This window comes from Copadichromis virginalis, linkage group LG11 (assembly GCF_057382275.1).
Source record: "Copadichromis virginalis isolate Kocher_CV1m ecotype Utaka linkage group LG11, C_Virginalis_male_GT1.1, whole genome shotgun sequence".
NCBI classification, from domain to species: Eukaryota; Metazoa; Chordata; class Actinopteri; order Cichliformes; family Cichlidae; genus Copadichromis; species Copadichromis virginalis.
The window spans coordinates 24,046,886-24,065,154 of NC_140628.1; the positions used below are offsets into that span (position 1 = coordinate 24,046,886).

The 18,269-nt window shown below is 46.6% G+C and overlaps 1 protein-coding gene across 4 annotated transcripts; it reads right to left on the bottom strand.

Moving 5' to 3' along the window:
• Positions 1 to 118: 118 nt before the first annotated feature.
• Positions 119 to 15,374, bottom strand: LOC146698675 (uncharacterized). 4 transcript variants are annotated; one of them, XM_085473922.1, is made up of 14 exons: positions 14,895 to 15,370; positions 11,304 to 12,197; positions 6,236 to 10,394; positions 4,539 to 4,890; positions 4,208 to 4,381; positions 4,003 to 4,097; positions 3,845 to 3,918; positions 3,713 to 3,758; positions 3,562 to 3,602; positions 3,392 to 3,462; positions 3,107 to 3,288; positions 2,504 to 2,595; positions 2,241 to 2,383; positions 119 to 2,160 (listed from the first exon to the last, which is right to left on the bottom strand). In XM_085473922.1, the coding sequence occupies exons 2-13, from the start codon at positions 11,982 to 11,984 to the stop codon at positions 2,255 to 2,257; spliced, it is 6,096 nt and encodes a 2,031-aa protein (XP_085330048.1). In that variant the 5' UTR covers positions 11,985 to 12,197; positions 14,895 to 15,370; the 3' UTR covers positions 119 to 2,160; positions 2,241 to 2,254. The 4 variants fall into 4 exon arrangements, 3 of the variants coding, with proteins under 3 accessions (XP_085330048.1, XP_085330049.1, XP_085330050.1); XR_014923049.1 differs by lacking the exon at positions 119 to 2,160 and having other exon boundaries at positions 2,319 to 2,383; positions 3,112 to 3,288; positions 14,895 to 15,372; XM_085473923.1 differs by lacking the exons at positions 119 to 2,160; positions 2,241 to 2,383 and having other exon boundaries at positions 2,531 to 2,595; positions 3,094 to 3,288; positions 14,895 to 15,372.
• Positions 15,375 to 18,269: the final 2,895 nt, after the last annotated feature.

Here is an 18,269-nt window from a genome sequence, read left to right on the forward strand (position 1 = left end):
AGCACTGTTAGCTCAAGCTGATGTTAATCAGCTTGAGCTAACCCCCGTCCCCTTATAGTAAACAAAGCAAGAAGGAGGTCTTTAAGCTGAGACACCACGAGCATTCAGGGTTTAGTACTAGTAGACATAAAATGCTTTTATTATTATGGATACAGAGGCAAAAAGTTTGAGCTGACATTCTATGGCGTTGAGTTATCACTGTTTTTTTTGTTTGTTTTTTTAAGCACATTATCAGAGGCAACAGGCAAAGGTTACATGTCATGCAAACTAGATAAATAACTCTTTACGTGTACCTTTGCTATAAAGTTAATCATCCACTGGCAATAATGTAGTGCTCTTAGTTTAAAAAAGGAAAGAGGGAAAAATATACATACAGTATGTAAACAGTCAAAGAAATTGCACTTTCTTGGCTTGTTATTAGAAGCCACACTACTGAAAGAGAGCAGAAATGTAACACTGGAAAAACTAAGTCACTGTCACTGATTGTCTGACCAAAAACAAAAGTAACGCTCGGCTAAAGAAAATCAAATAAAAACAACCAATAAAAGAAAACCCAAACAAACCAAACAGACAAGTTATGTCCTACAAAAAACAAAATAAATCATATACAATCATAGTCAACTTTAAGGGAAAATGTCTGATATATTGGTCAGCTGTATAGTTTCTTAAAAACATCTTAGTAAAATGAAAGGTTTATTAACTTTCATGTATAATCCAGACTGTATTGTGTATAATACTAATTTTACACGCTACTGCTGACAGAAAGAAAACAGGTCTCTCGATGTACTGTACATTCACACGTAACTAAACGCTTATGTTACTTCCAATAAGTGGATTAGCCCGATGTTCCTAAGATGAGAACAAACTACTTTGCATCTGTACAGAAAAATGACCTCCAATCTTCAAATATTCACAACTTTTTTTTTTTCTTTTTCTTAGTTTATCTTAAAAAGGAAGTTCTTATATAGTCCTTATCAGAGGAGATATTGCTTTTAAAGACTGCATGAGTTCGCTTAGGTACGTACACAAGACAACATGGCACTTCTACAGAGCATTTGGGGCAAATCGATTCTCATTCCCTTTCCGCTCTCCTTCCTCCCTCCTGCCGAGGACATTCTGATTGTCAATGCTCTGAAGCAAAGAGTGAAACATTCTCAAAGGCAGTCTGAAGTAAACAAAAACACTTTTTACATGTCCACCTCTCCTCCCTCAGAAGCAATACTGAAAATAGTTAACAATAAACATTCCTATCGTGAATATATTTCGTCCATTTCTTTTAGCGGACACGACTCGAGCTGTCTTTGTTTTTTCTCCAAAAAATAACTTCTTTCTTAAAACCTCATTAGAAATTCTCTTGCAGCGATGCCAAAATTCCTATCACTAAGCCCACCCCCTCCCCTGCCTATTCACTGGTACATAGCAGACACTGTCTTGATAAAGTGAAGAAAACCCCCTAACACTGTCTCAACAGCTTTTAACTGGCTCACGTCTCCTCTCGTGTCATTTTCCCAAAGGTGCAATGTGACTTTGAAAGCTTACCAACTAAATGAGCGTTCAATTTTGACCTACTTAGGGCCCAGGCTACATTTTGTATTGCTCTGGGCAGCCTGCGAGCTCCTCGTCTCTTGGAAACGTCGGAGCTGAAATGCTGAGTACCATATAAGTCCATATCCAAACTCCCCTGCAATGTCCGTCTTTCCCAAATTTGCTTAAGGTGCTGAAGTAAGAGCAATCAAAGTGTACAGTATGTGTGTGTTTATAGTGTGTCCACTCAGCATACATACAGTCTTTAGTGTGCTTGTTCAATCAGCACTAGTGCAAATTCATTTCAGCTGGTCTGTTTCTTTCTTTCTTTTTCTTTCTTTCTTTCATACGGGACAGTCTATCTCTGTTTCTCTCATCCCTCACCGCTCGGACAAAAGATGTGTTGCCATGGTTTCATCCTTGATGTGGATGCCCTTCAGAAAGCTAGGATCAACACACTCATCTGTCAGCGTTTGAGATGTCTTTCTTTTGCATTTTCAGCTGGTATAATTCGCCAGATCTCGTCTCCTTTTTCTCGCTTCTTCTCTGCGGGACTGCCATTGTTAACAGCAGCGTTGTGACATCAGTTCATCTGTCCAGTGGTGGGTCCTGGTCCCTTTCTCAGAGTGGTCCCACCTACACAAAAGAAAAGATACTGTCAGCTAAATAGTACACATACTTCTGGCTTCTGCTTCAGCGGCAGACGTTTCACTTACCCCCTCTTTTTAGCTTATGAATGCTGCAGGTTCAAAAGTAAATCATTCAGCCGTTTCCTCCTCTGTTCTCTGCTGCAAACTTCTCCTTCCCCTTGTTTTTCTTCCTCTCCCTCCTCCTCATGTCTGCTGTGGGTTTTGGTGGGCTGGAGTGAACAAGTATGCACAGTTAATTTCAAAAGCAGATTTTTTATCCTTGTGGAATTTTTGCATTGTTAATATATATATATATATATATTTTAATGTTTGTAGATTTGTTGACTCACACAGGGGCTGGCAGTGAACGAGCTGGAGGTGTCCTGACTTTGGTGGGGGGGGTCACTGCTGATAACCGTCACTTCCACCCCCACTGGATGATCTGAGGGTCAAAGGCCAAAGAGTTTTCTGTATGTTAGTGAAGGCGACGTAGGAGGAAATGAAAACTGCGCTCGTTTCTTTTACAGAAATGTCTGTAATTATGCAAGTGTCCTTATTTCCCCTTGATTTCTATCTGCAATCAGTCATGGAGTCTTTGATGGAAACTGTGTGTGGTTTCACTGTTAATGGGGAAAGTTGATGCCTGCTGGGTTCTTGGACACCAGCGGTGGATGACAGAAATGGGGAAACATTTCTGCAGGCTGAATTCTGTGGTTGGAAAACCACTTAGTTTTTGTTGCTGAGTATGATATGCAGAGACAAGCCAGTTGTGAGGACGGCGGTCTGTACGGCACACACGTACACATACATGCACACGTGGAGGAAAAGACACAACACAAGACGCCGAAAGAAGTCGGTAGAAATGAAAATGTATAGAGTTTAAACCACATACACGGGGGCATACACGAACACCTACAGAAACAAAAACTAACACACACACTTGCTTCATGGACCTGACTTGATGTGGCTGTCGTCCCCATTGGCTCCTTCACAGGACAGATGTCGTGAGTCGCCCTCCTCTCCCTCCCCCTCTGCGTCTCGTTCTCTCTCCCTCTCTATTCTCATCCGGATTTGTCTGTCTCTCACCAGCTCCCAGTTCCTCACAAGGAACACATGGTGCTTCACCACAAAGCTCCTGGCCCGGCACAAATGGAGAAACATGAACTGCTGACATTAGTTCAATAATATCGCAACAAATAGTTTAATGTGAAACGCGAATCGTCGTGTACTTTCCGTACCTCTCGCTGCTGGTCAAAGGCTCCATGTCGAGGTGCGGGAACAAGCTGGTAATGTCACTGGAGCTCTCCTCCTTTACAATAAATGCAGAGACGCGCGTAAGCTTCGGGACAGATTATTGCAAAAACATTCATCACTGGAATCAAATAACCACGAGCCACAAAAAACTCACCGCTGTCTGCTGATATGATGCAGTCCTCTCTTTCAGCCGGCCTGAGTGAATCAGAGAGAAAGAAACACGGTAAGAAAGAAATTATCCAGCAAGTCAGCTAAACCTGACGACATCTAACAACTGCTGTAACACTGTAATAGCGGCGACTCACAGTAACGCCGCTTCCTCTTCAGGGGGACAGCAGGCTGTCGGTGAAGCTGTAACCAAACAACATGAAAGATAGATCCAAGGACATTTTTTTAAAAGCTTATGCCCTGCAAAGTCTGATCTGGTGTGACTGTACCTGGTTGTGCTGCCAGAGCCACATCACATCATAGGGCAGCTGGAAATTAATTCTTTTTAGCCTCAGGTACTTCCCTGAAGAAGATAAAGTGAGCTTAGCTGCATTACTACAAGAACATAGTACACACTAGCAGTGTTTACATTTTCTTATATACTCACCGACATGGATGGGAGCAGGTAAAAGGCTGTACTCGTTCTCCCCTGGCGTGTACTCCATGTTCTCTTTGCAGTTCTTCTGGGTTTGGGAGGGGGGGCTAGGAAAGATGCATAATAAATATTTAAACAAACAAACAAAAAATAAAAAACAGATAACGGAAAAAAAAACCCCATTATAATAGTTTGTTTATGGATTCAGTCAACTCACTCTGTAGTTTTGTAATCATCAGAGTAAAGACCTGCCCTCAGGAATTTCTTCCTGGGAGGACCATCGGCCTTTTCCTCTCTTTGGATGGTTACGGGTTGGGGCGGAGCCTGGTCGACGTCTGACTGGCTAAAACATTCAGGGAGGGCGTCGCACTCGGATTTATCCTCAGCGACACTAAAAAGGAAAGCACAAAGAGAGAGATAGAATGATAGAGAGGGAAAAGAAAGAGAGAAAGGCACTGGTTTAGCACACAGTGCTGAAAACGATGGGTTAATAGGACAGTAGTGAGTGGTTGTATTGAATTTTCAAGTCAACCAGCTCAGGTGTTTACCTCTGATGACAGGGCGAGTCACTGTGTTTTCTCTTCCGTCCTCTCTTCCTCTTGGCCTGCAGCTCCGACTCCGTCACCTGCTGCGCCGTGTCGCCTCCTCCCCTGTCTCTCTCTGGCAGTCTTTCTTCTGTTCTCCCTCCCACTTCTCTCTCATCTCTGACGTGGCTGTGTCCTGGCAAGATTTCAGGTGAGGACATGGACGGCGTTGCAGATAAGTGCGCGAGGGAGGACACAGAGGAGGGCAGCGGGTGCTTCCTGGGCCGTCCTGGCCTTCTTTTGTTCTTCAGCGCCGCGCTGTCTGACGTTGGCACACTTTTCTGCTGCCCTCGGCTTCTCGAGTCACCTTGTAAACCTGAAGTCATCGAAATAACAAGGGGGGGGGGGGGCAGTCGGAGGCATGAGGGGAGGGTGGGGTGTAAGTGGTGGAGAGGAAATGAGACAGATGTGGATCTGTGATTGAGCCGGCAGGAGGTGTGAGGTGAGGCCAGTCTAGGCTGAGTCATGCACATAGGCCGCACATTAGGTGAGTCACAACATTTCCTCTGACCATTTCACTTCTGGGAAACACATTAAAAAGTGATTTATGCACGCCACAAAAAACAAGGAAAAGAAAAACAGACATAAACACGGTGCATCATGCATGCTTTTTCAGTGAGCATGCACAAATATGCACTAAGCACACTATTTATTTTTTACAAATTCGGTTACTGTGAAATACAACCCCAGAAAGCTCAGCAGCTACAGACGGCGAACGGATGTCAAATGTATTCCTCCGCTTGCAAAAACATTTTTCCTTTGCCCCCCGTCTGACCTCTGTGCTATTCCTTTATCCATCTCTCTGAGGTCATTCGTCTTTTTGTTCCATTTTCCACTGCCAGTGACAAGACTGACCACTCTTTCCTTATTGGATTTTTCCAAGTCAAATAGGCCTTGTTGGGCAGCAGTGAGGGATAGGCCAATCTTTAAATAGCCAATCTGGTGGTTAACTAATGACTGTTCTCACTGGGTAGCCCTAGGCTGCAACAGCGTGTGGTTCACTGCCGACCAGGAAGATTTCAAAGATTTTCTGGCAGATTCCCATCAAGACGCTGCTCTCCTGCTATAACACTTTATAAAAATTCCAGCAGATAGTGGTTGCTGAGAGGCTGTGTGTTTGTGTCAGGCATCGTCTCTCGCACAGCAGAGAGAGTCTGAAATTAGCTATAAAAAGAATGGAGTCTGATTTCCTCTCAAACACCCTCCAGGCTTTTGATGCATGGCTTAACAACACCTGAGAAAAAGCAGCGCTGTCCCTATACTGGGGACACTACTGGTAGCACAGTTTCATCTCCACATTGCACAAATATAAAAATCTGTCATACCGTGCAAGTGGAAAGAAGTGGAAAGAAGCATAAATCTTATTCACTCAGCTAGCTGTCATGATTTGCTCGCTGCTGTCATATTTCAGTGGTAGGTACATTTGATGATAGATTCCCTGCTTTATCTAGATTACTGTCAGTATCCTATATATTCATATTCTCCGCCGTTGACACAGTAGCAGAACACAACAGCCTATTCGCAAAACTCAAAATGCTCTCAGTGGAGATTTCTGTAGCATTCATCAGCACAGTCACGCTGTCATGCGATCGCAGCCTCGCACTGATCGATCGGGTGAAAGCAAAGACTTGTCAGAGATCAAATCATTCATGCACCCTCACCTGCGTCTCTCCTCTCTGTCCACGCCGGTTCGTGTCTCCTCCACGACCTCTCTACATTTCCTTGATTCCTAATGGCCAATCCACTGCTCAGACCCCTCCCTCCTGTTGCTATGGCAGCAGACGTGAACAGGTTGGTGTGTGTCGGCGATGGGGACGTCGTGTACAGATGCGACTCTTGAACATCCTCGTCCCCATCTTCGTCCTCGCCGTCCGACGCGATCAGTCTTCCTGCATGCTGGTCTCCGGTGAAGCCTCTCCAGCTGGGGTTTGAGTTTCCGAACGCTGTAGCTCCCAGACTCCCAAATTTCGCCCAGCTCTGACCCAGCCCGCCCCATCCTCCTCCGAATGAAGACAGGTGAGAGGATCCCAGCCCCAGTGACGTGAGCGAAGTGTGTTTGTACCTGTCTGCGGACGATGACGATGAGGCAGCGGCAGCAGCGGCAGCAGCGACAGCGGAAAAGGAATCATTTCCATTCTCACGCAGCCAAGTTGATTCTTTACCCAGCATGCTCCCTGTTCCCCTTGCCACTTTCCTTCCTCCTTCTCCTTGCCCCAAAACGAACCCCAACCTTGACTTTGAGCAGGCCAGCCCCTCTCGTTCCACTCCATCTTCCTCCTCGTCCTCGTGTATCTCCTCCTCCTCGTCCACGTCTCGTTCGCAGTGCCTGTGACGATGTTTATGTTTGTGTTTGTGTTCACTCCTCCCGCAGCCGTAAGAGAAGCCGGATGCGAACCCTGAGCCGAGGTGTGGCCGTCCTCCACTGCCTACCCCGATATCCCCTTCGATTTCCCCTCCTAAAGCTCCCTCCCTCAGCAGCCTACTCCTCCGCCTGTGAAACCTAGGTGGATTAAGGAGAAAGTGGGCGTGGTGGGGCTGATGAGGGGCATACTGGTGGGGAGATGGAAGCGTGTAGGAGGGGAGGTGGTGGTAAAGTGTTGTGGTTGTGGGATAGCTGTTGTAGAAGCCCATATTCTCAATGGTCTCCTGAAACTTTGAAGGGCAGCCGCATTGCCTGCGGTCTGGCTTTCTGTTGCAGTGGCAAGGGTAGAAAGGCTGCGGGGAGAACGTGGGATTAGCAGAGAAAGATGACGGGTGAGGAGAGTAGAAGCCATTTAGATTGATCCTGAAAATGTTGGAGCGATGGGAAGAGGAGGAATGATGTCGCCTTCCTCCGGCAGCATTCGCACTCCCATCAAAGCCTTGTCCCAGTCCTGTCCTCGCCCAGCTACGCCGTCCGATATGTACCTCGCTGAACTGACTGATTAAGTCTTCGAGTTCGGCCAGAAACTCTGGGTCCTGCATGTGCAGCTGCTGGTGCTTCTTCTTGTGTTTATTTTTCTGTCTCTTCAGTGCATTGTGCCCAACACAGGAATAATAGTCCGAATGAGTGCACTTGTTGTGTCCTGGACAGGGGCAGGGACACAAGCAGGTACAGGAAGGAGAACAATCGTAATCCCTGCGCCTGTGTCGATGTCGGTCTCTGTGCCGCTCCATGGTATTTGAGTTGGCCATGGGGTTGGTGTGTCTGGGGATGTGAGACAGAGGCAAAGAGACTGGAGAGGGACAGTCCATGATGGAAGAAAGGTGCCTTTGACCACCTAGAATCGCTCCTGACCCCTGACCCATCCTCAACACGCCCCGAGGTCCCCTCATCTCCCCTCGCTCAGAGACGCTGTTGTTGTCTGTTCCGATCCCGCTGTCGCTGGGCAGGGTCTCTTCGCTGTGTGATTCACTCCTCGGGGACGGGGTGGCCTCTTTCAGGTGGCCAGGAGAGCCAGGTGTGTGATGCAGTGGAGGGGTGGGGCAAGAGAGCTTACATGAAGACTGGTGAAAGGGGAAGTGATGCCTTCCCTGACATGGACAGCTCTTCTTCACAAAGGGAGAGAGCGATGAGGAGGAGGGAGGACGGGGGGAGGTACAGGAGGAGGATGGGGAGGGGAGGTAGAAGGGGTGAGGAAAAAGTAGGGAGGATGTTGGTTCTGCGAGGCTGCCCTCACTGTAAGGACTCTGGGCCCCACTGGAGTGAGTAAGAGATGGGGAGGGAAACGGGTGAGACGGAGGAGGCTGGGGTTGGTTAGTCGAGAAGAGAGAAGTTTCTGAGGGACTGGTAAACAGAGAGGAGTGAGTGGAGTTCTGGGAGTTTGAATTTAGGTTGGCGGTTTGGGATTTAGGCTTGCGTCCTCGCCTCTTGCCCATGTAGATGGTCCCCCTCTTGCTCACATTGATCTGAGGGCCTAGCTTACTTCCAAAGGAGGAGGACAGGGCTGAGAGTGTGTGTACTGTTGTAGCCTCTATCGATTTACACATTCTCTGAGAAGTCTCACCATCTGCTGCCTCTCCTGCCCTTCCTTCCTTTCCTAAATACCCAGACAGCATTACTTTGTGAAATCTCCTCTTCTTTCTTTTCTTCATCTCATTAATCAGCCTCCTGAGCTTTAGCTGCCTGTTTCCCTTTTCAGGGGGGTGAAAATCTTTACCACTCACTGTATGATCAGCGTGATTTAGTGCATCTCCACTCGCCTCCTCGGGGAAAGGTCGTTTGGGAGGCCGGCCACGCTTCTTGGGGCTGGATTTAGACTGAGCCACACACTGTAGTATTGCACTTGGCTCCAGCACAGGGGCTTTCGGAACTCCGTCACAGCCCCGGAGAGGCACCTCAGTTGCGATATCGTTTGGTGTAAGCTGAGGGGGAGGTTCGTCTAAACTAGAGCTGTAGGATTTAGGACGACCCCTTTTTCGGGCCGTGTTTATGGGGTTTCTGGAAGAAGGGGGGCTGGATTCTGATGTGGGGTGATTCTGCTTTGGGGTTGGAGGTTTGGTTGCAGAAGACACTGGGGAGGAGCTGCTGGTTAGGGAGCCAGAGGTTGCTGGGTGTGACTCATCACTCTGCTGAATAGTGGCTTTGGCAGGAAGGGGCGTCTTGGTGTTCTGGGTGAAACTCAGTAAAGGATTTTGTAGTGAATCAGAAGGAGCTTCCTGATTTTCCACTCTCTGAGCCCGGTGCACCAGCTTGGTCCAGCTGGGCCTTCTGGCTTTACGTTTTTTGAGCGGTCGGCTATCCTGCTCTTGTGGGGAAGAAGGGGGAGAAATGGGAGAATGGGCAGAAGGCGTGGGCACAGGGGGAGGAGCAGAAGAGGAGGGGTGGCTTGGAGGCACTGTTGAATGTCTCGAGACGTCCTGTTCTTTTGATTTACTCGTGTCACCTGTTGTTGTTGCTGCCTCAGCTTGTGTAACTGACTTGCAACTGTTATCTGTCTTCTCCTTCTCATCTGGTCTGCCTGTATTCACTAATTTGCAGGTTTTATCTAGCTTGCCGTTGTCAGCAGTTTCCCCACATTTTGCACTGTTATCCTCTATTCTTTGTCTGTCTGGGCTGAGCTTATCCCTCTTTTTCTCAACCTTTCCTCTGTCACTCTTTAGATCATCCTTCCGTATATCATCACTTCTATGTCGTTCATCCTTTTCTTTTCCATGTCTCGATTTCCCATCCTTCCCTTTTTCCTTTTTCTTCTTCTTACCCTCCTCCTTTCTGCCCTCGTTTTTTGCTTTATCAGCCTCCAGCCTATCTCGCTTCGACTTCTTGTCTTTGCGTTTCTCTTTTTTTGCTTTTCTCTCTTTCTCTCTCTTTTTCTCCAGCGGGTGCTCTACAGAGGGATCGTGACCTTGGGATTGGACAGAGAGTTCCACAGCGAGGGATGACTGCGGTTTTGGGGTAATTGAGGGATAGGAGGGAGATTCTGGCCTGCTCTTATTGGAAAGGCTAAGTTCTTTATGGGAACCAGTGGAGACTAGAGGTCTTGTTGAAGAGTCCATGGAAGAAGTAGAGGTGGAAGTGCTGTGTTTTCCAACTTTGACTTTGGATGAAGTAGGAGTGCCAAGAATGTTAGAGGAGCCTTTCCCATTGGACAGGCCCTTCTGTTTGGTTGTCTGTACCAAACCATTATGCTTCTTGGAGGTGTTTTCATCATTCCTGGTTTCCAGTGGAGACTGCGTCTGGATGCATGGGCTGGAAGGAGTAGTTGAAGCTGCCTGGTCTGTTGTGGGTGAGCAGGGTTTGGGTCCTGCAAGGACGGGCTGGCCATTGACGCTCTGAGATTTGTCTTTCTTCACTCTCTCAGATGAATTCCCCTCTGTCTTATCGGCCAGCTTGATAGGAACCTGAGAGATGAAAAACAGAGAAAAAAGAAAGAAAGAAAAAAGCAAATCTCTGTCATAGGCATCTTTTAGTTTGCTGTCAACAACAGTGACGGACAATGAAAAAGAGACAGTAACTGAAATTCTTTTGTTATTGTTCCCCATTAAAAAGGACAGTGAAGATAAAAACGACTCAATCAAGCAGAGAAACGAGGGCACACTGAGGAGGAGAGAGTGGAAACAGGAATGGGGTTGACAAAGAGAGGAGAAATACAAAGGCAGAGAAACGGAGAGGAAGGGAGTGGGACAGGGACCGAGGGGGAGTGAAAGATAAATGAGAGCAGGTAGAGAAAAGAGGGGATGTAAAAATAGAAGAGAGGGACAGATATAGAGAGCCAAGCAGAGACAGAAAGAGAGGGAGAGAAAGCCTTGCTATTGGTGGCTATAAATTGCCACTAATACAGATGAGAAGGCTTGACATTTCATACTTGTTCTGTAATTTTGGTATGCTGTAGCTTGAGTGGCGTTTGTGCAGCTAAAGCTATAAGCTTTCCCTTGGGTGATTGTCATAAGGACTGATGGGCCAGTGTCTGTAATAACTCCAAGCGGTTGCCGTGCTGTTGTCCTATTTATAGGTCTGTTTTTAAAATGCACTGCTTGAGTTTCAGGATTGAGACAATGGCTGTTAGATAGATATTACAAGTGAGCTCAATGCTGGGTGATTTTGCACCACATCAAAGACTCTATGAGAATGGTGGTTAGCTGTAAAAAGCCTAAACAAAGCACAAAGGTGCCATTTCTCAAGCTAACTTCAGCTAATTGCAGATTTATTCAGATTCAGATCAACTTTATTAATCCCCTTAAAAAAGGGCAATCTGTTGGCAACTGACATGAGGAACGCTGTACATATGTGAGGCCTTGTCCTTAACTTACCTGTTTGGCAGACTTCGTCCCTTGGCTGGTTACGACAGGGACAGAGGCCGGGCTGGAAGCTGTAGAAAATGTCGGTGACAGCGACAGTGACTGTGATGACGAAGACAACAACGGTATTGATGATGTAACTGGTGGTGAAGCAGCAGATGCAGTTTGTTTGGATGTGGTCTGGACAGCATCCAAGCCTGAGTGTTGCTCTCTGTTTGCTTCGTCTGGGGCAGAGCTGGTTTTACTCTGCTGGCCCGCTCCCCCTCCTTCTCCATCGCCCTTTAGCAAACCCCCCCTGCCTTGTCTCTGATAGGTCCTGATGGTGGGCTTGCAGACGTAGCTCTCCAAGATCTTGGGCGGTTTCTTGGTGCGCTTGGTTTGGAGACCAATTCGGACTCTTACATTCCCCTCGGGGCAGCTGGCCTCTCTGCCAGAGAGCTGAAGCTGTGGCTGCCCCACGCTGCCACAGCGCCCCTCGATGAGCAGCTCCAGCACTGCCCCCTTGTCTCCTTCTCTCTTTCTTCCTCCTCCCTTTTTGTCCTCCTCCTTTTTTCCCACTGCCTCGCCATTCTCTACTTCCCCTCTCCTCTTTTTCTCTGCCACTTGGTCCTGCTCAGAGTCTTCAGGTGCAGAGGCGGGGTCCAGAGTGGAGGCTGTGGTCGGAGGGGTTCCCCCCTTCACTCTCTGGTCCATCAGAGAAGTCGGGGGGAGAAGTAGGATGCTGTGAGGTTACCAGTACAACACTTTAAAACGACTCCAGTGGGGTTGGTGGGGTCAAGGGTGAAGAGCAGAATGCAGGTGTCGATCACAAGGGTCACAAAAAAAAAAGATCCAGTAAGAGTCCAAGTGCAGCTCTGTACCTTCATCCGGCAAGGGAAGGTCTCTCTGATGTCCTTTACAGTTACACTGAGACAGAGTAAAAGGCAGAAGGAAAGTGGAAGAAAAGACAGAAAGATAGAGAGGCCAGTGATTAGTCATTTCAGTGAGCTAAGATGTTGAACAGCAGCAGTACAGGAATTGAGGGGAAAGTCCCCTTCCTTCAGGCAGCTGTAGCGAGGTGCTAAAGTCTGTGTCCACAGAGATGATCTCATCATCCAGAAAACCCAGGAGGCCAATCAACGTTGCTGATTCCCAGAATGTCGGCATTAGCTGGAAGACTGACTTACATTCCCCCCAAAAAAAACAGCCTGGGCTAGTTCGCTCCGACAATCCGCAAATATCGATGGAGCTAAAAGACAGCGAACACACCCCAAACCTCTACACTTTTCACTTATGTCGTAATCCTTCCCATGTCTCTCCGCAAATCAATCTATCAATCAATCAGCTTCTGGCTAATTCAAACACTTGATCCAGTCTCCTCCCCTGCTCCCTCCACTGTCTTTGCGCCTTCTGTTCTCAGCTACTCCCACAAGCACTCCTCCTCCCACCCTTCCCGCTGCTGTACTTTCTTTTCTCTCCGAAACTCCCCTTTTCATGTTTGGCAGTAAGCTTTTGCATGCATTCTCTATTAGTCCCTCCACTCTCTCTCTCTCTCTCTCACTCTGTGTGTGTGTGTGTGTGTAGACCACACAGTAAAATGGTCAACTCATACACTGTATCCATGTTAATCAGAACCATATTTCCTCTTCCTTGTCGTTCTTTTCCTTCTCTCCAACTTAAATCTCTCCATTCACAGTCCGACTGTTCCCCTCCTCCCCTTTCAGTAGTGGTAACACAAATCCGTAGGAAAGGGTAAAACTTATTTTTGGAAAGGAGCGCAAATTCCTCCTCCTCCCATTGCTTCCTCTAAGTCAAGTAAGCTTTTCATTGACCCCCATTGTAAATGGCCTTTTAATGTGACATTATAGTCAAGTAACACACCCTAAAATAACATTCTCCTCACCAGGAAAAAACTTTCACTCTCATTCGTGGTGTTTCCAGACCGCTTTTCAACATGTCGAAGGGAAGCAGCATCTTTCTGTCATGCTTCCTTCATTATTCGCTCTCCCTCATTAAGGGAGACACTCATCCATTTTCTAATAAAACACACCCGGGCAAGCATTCTTGCAGCTCTCTCCTGAGCGCCTCTTATGAAATAGCTCATCTGTCTCTCAGCGCTCTGAACTGCCCCCTTAGACTTACGAGAGCATCTCAGATAATGTTTTCATTTAAGAGCTCAGTGGGCTATCTCTCGTGCCTCTTGGTCCCTCCCTCCACACCCAAATCATAGAAGCTCAAATCAACATCTGTTTCAGTAACCGCTGTTATGTAACAGTTTTGGAAAGCATTTCCAAGACCAGTCCTCCTTACAATGAAAGAAAATGAGCGTAGAGGTGGACAGTGGTCCTCTTGAACTTAACTGCGGCAACTTTTATTATCAAGTCCACTCCAGAAGCCTGTGCGGAGGGGCCGTGAGCACAAGCAGTATGAGTTACAAACCTGTTTGTGAAAACTCGCCATAAGAGGAGAGCCAGAGTGGCAGGTTTTCAGACTTAAAAGGGCAAGCCCATTCAGCATCAGTCAGAGTGCATACTAATGGCTTTTTATAGTCTCCAGAACTATACCTCTCACACATAACTCAAAATTATTCTAACATTAGACCAGAAGCTATTTCCAGTGACAGGATGATGGGTTGACTTGACACTGTAGTCAGTGCGGTGGCTCGGGAGCGCCGAAGCAACGATTAAATCATGATAATGGCCCACCATATTTCCAGCCATCATCACCATCCCATGACAGCGTTATCATCGATAACTACAACACTATTATCATCTGCCTGACAACAGCATGAGCCCAGCTGGAAATTGGGCCCCTGTGATGGCATCTGAAATCACTGAACCACGAAGCCTCGCGGTAAGCGTACGGGGAAGTTTCTCACGTGAGTCCCCCTCCTCAGACGCGCACACGCACACACACTTTCCCTCTAGTTAGTGCGTTGGCCGTACATTGTGTACCCGGGTCGCAGCTGCGTAGGCTCACTGATGTTGCTACTGTAGATACAGTATGGGCAGTGGGGGTGTTACCGCACTGGAGCAACCTATCACTGGTTTACCGAGGACGTCAACAGGAGCTTCCTTCTCCATAATGACTTTGCGCACCTCGGAAAATCACCACCCGCCTGATGCTGTCGCACTTACAAATGATACACACATGCACGTGTTGTTGTTGTCGTCACTCCTGTCTCCTATTTTGAGACATATCGCACATCTACGCGCCCTAAAACATGACCCAGCTGCACGTTTCAAACTCAACATGGAAGTGGGAGGCTACGTAGCACGAAAAAATGTGCTTGCTGGTAGTGTTTGTGCTGGTGCGGATTAGTACCGAGCCACCTTTTTCCTCAGCCCCCCCTCCCCGCCTCTCCTCTCTCTCGCTCTCTCTCTCTTCTATCTGTCCTCTGCCAGTCCTTCTGCTGGTGTCAGCAACATTGAAATAAGAAATATCACCGTGCGGGGAGAACAGAGGGGAGGGAAACACACTCGGCAACAAGGGATAAAATTAGCGCAAAGCGGATGCACAAAATTCTTAACCTGCTGCGCTTTGAGCCCGCTGATGATGACAGGCCTGCACGCATTAATACGGACTGCCATGACAAGCAGTAATAAGGCTACGTAGGCTACTTACCCCGAGAGCGCGTCCCAGAGCCAACTGCGTTTAGGCAGGAGGTTAAGGTGTTGCTGTCCTGCTCTCCCCTTTCGCACCAGCGGCGATCCACGGCTTTTTGGTGCATTAGATGTTGCTTTGATTACATAACTAAGGCCAGCGGAGGTTAAAACACCCCCTAAAACCGAGTTTCAGTCCCATCAGAGCGCAGAGCCTACTGTGCAACAACATTGGCGCGGGTGTTTTCATAATCATACAGTCGACGGATCTCCGTCGGCGCGTCTCCGCAGCTAGGTGGCGGACTGGTTACGCTGGATCTTATTTTTTTTTATTTTTTTGCCTACTTCTCTCTCTACCCCCCTCTCTCTTTCTCGCTCTCTCTCTCTCTCGGGGGGAGGGGGGGGGGAGTTACACCGCTCCCGCCAGTTATAATGGCTCAGATTGTGCTCTCGTATGCGCACAGCCTGCTAACGTGTCGTGGCGACGGGCTGAAGGCTGCAGCTGCGTGTGTGTGCGTGCTTGTGTGTGTGTGTGTGTGTGTGTGTGTGTGTGTGTGTGCTCGGGGTACAGGGCTGGCAGCGCAGAGGGGTTGTTGGATGTGCGGGAATGCAACTGCGTGGCCATTTTCATGTGGCCAGAGGAGGAGATAAAACGGTGGATACAGCACAGGATCTCATTGCGGTTCATAACAGGCGATCGGGGAGGGCTATTTAGGCGCTTAATAAAATGGCGACGACTTGGCGAAAGTAGGCTGCTGGTAGGATTTTGGGGAGCAGCCGAAAAGTTGCGTCGCGTCATGCAATACAAGATTCGGCTTTACGCGAGTGGGAGAGGCACGCGGGGATGGTAAAAGTTGATACGTGAGAGCTGTTTACCGCGCGTTTGGTAACATTTCCCCCAAATAATAAAAAGCACACAATTTGAACATGAAACATTTGCAGAAGTGTGTTAATATGAGAACACAGTCATAATTAGTAGTGCTAAAAACAACAGTCACAGATATATAATTACAGTATAGTAATGATTTATTTGGCAGTAGAAGCGGTATATTCTCCAAAGAGTTTAGTCCACTGTTAGGTCCTGATACGCATATAAGATTTGGGGAGCCCCCGTGCCTCCTATTCGCTACACACTGTTTACACCGTGACCTCTAAATAACCATTAAACACACTGCAGACTGCACCTGACCGCGCACGTCTGTATGATCCTGAATTTGTTAGTAGCACTAAAAGTCCTGAAAACACGCACCATGTAAGGAATATGTGACAAAAAGCAGATAGATGTTTGCCCCCGTAAGTTTTAAGTCCAATTAACAAGCACGCAAATTTTTACAAACCAAAAAGTCCTTCAGGCTCTCTGGGCCTCCTGGGAAAAAGTTGTTGTCTAACCCTTGTGACACAACCGAGTTTTGCTTGTTGTTTGCTTTGTTTTTTTTAAATTCTCTGTCAAACATTATTTCGAATAAAAAGGGTCCAGATTTATTCGACTGATACTGAAGCCAGGATCTCTGTATGTCAGTCAGTTTCAACGCAACCTTATTTTAAATGTTAACGACAGCGCTCGTCTATTTTAGGATCAGTGTACTCGTTATAACGTGAACAACTGGGAAAATAAAGTCGAACTAAAGTCGATCAAAGTGATTAAAGTTTAACAATTGAAATGCTCATTAAATACCTGCATTGGTGCGAATGACTAGAAAAAAACGAGAGCAAAAGAAAATCAATGCGGAACTGAATTTATGCTCAAAAAGTCGCATAAAAACTTTGATCACATTGAGATAGACAAATATCAGAGTCCTAGAGATGCTTAGAGACACAAACATCCATGTCTATAAGATGCCTATAGCATGTATGCATAATGAGAGCGTAAGCTTTCAAGATTATTCACAACGAGCACTAAAGATAAGAGAGATATGCTTTGCACACTTAATTTAATCAGCAATAAGGTTTTGTTGCTGTCGTTGCGATAAAAAGTGAATACTTGATCCGTTTCAAACACCTGCATAAGTTCTAAATGTTCAGAACCTTTCATTGTCAAACACATTATAAAATAGGTGATAATGCAGGGCATTCTTAGTTAATTACTAAAGAAATGAGCATTGCCGTACAGAAAATTTGGTCTTTCATGGGAGCAATTTTCCTGTGATTGTGGGTAGACGCAAATCTGCACACAGTAGACCATAGAGCAAAACAAAAAAAATCAGCATACTAATTGCAAGTCCAATTAATAAAACTAAGAAAATAATATTTTTTTTTATGTTATACAAACAGACACAAAATACAAGGGCAAATTAGTGAAACTGTGTCCAGGGGAGGACTCTGATACTCTGACCTAAAGGATAAAACATACAGAAGAAATAAAGTCAGAGATAAAAATTTATTTAAGAGTGAAGACAGAGTGTTGAGATGATGGAAGAAGTACTTTGAGAAGCTTGTGAATAACGGAAATGAGAGAGAGAGGAGGACAGATGGAGGAAAGTTAGTGGATCAGGAATTTCAGAAGATTAGATTTCAGAAGAGCTGCTATAAAGAGGATGAAGAGTAGAAAGGTGGTTGGTCCAGATGACAAGCCTGTAAAAGTATGGGATGTCTAGGAAAGATGAGAGTGGACTTTTTTCTTTCTTTTTTTTTTTTTTTACCAGATTCTTTAACGCAATCTTGGAGAGTGAGAGGATGACTGAGAAACAGAGAAGTGCATTGGTACTGATTTTCAAGAACAAAGGTGAAGTGCAGAACTGTAGTAACCACAGAGGGTTAAAGCTGATGAAATGCACCATAAAGTTACGGGAAAGAGTTGCTGAAGCTAGGTTAAGAGGAGAGGTGGGGACATGATGTTTGCTTTGAGGGTGTTGATGAAGAAGTATAGAGAAGGTCAGAAGGAGTTTTACTGTATCTTTGTAGATCTAGAGAAAGTATACGATAGGTTGTCAAGAGAGGAGAAGGAGGCATATCCTCACGCAGGACAAGCACGAGGACAGCAAGACAATGATGAGGTGTGGAGTAGGTGACAAATGGGTTCGGGGTGTCGGAGGAATAACATCGGAAATCATCTCTGAGGCCCTTTTTTGTTTGTAGTTTGGATGGACAGGCTGAAAAATAAGGTAAGACAGAAGTCTCTGTGGACTGATGTTTGCAGGCAACACTGTGGTTTATAGAGCATGGAGCAGGGGAAAGAGAGTCTAGAGTGGTGCAAGTGTGCTCTGGAGAAAAGAGGAATGAAAGCCAGTAGAAACAAGACAAAATAGATGTGTGTGGATGAGAGGGCAATAGAAGGAAAGATGATGCTGCAAGGAGCAGAGGTAGTCAAGGTGGTGACTTGGTGAATTGAAATACATGGGATCAATGATTCAAAGCCACAGACAGTGCACAAGAGAGGTGAAGAATAGCATGCAGAGAG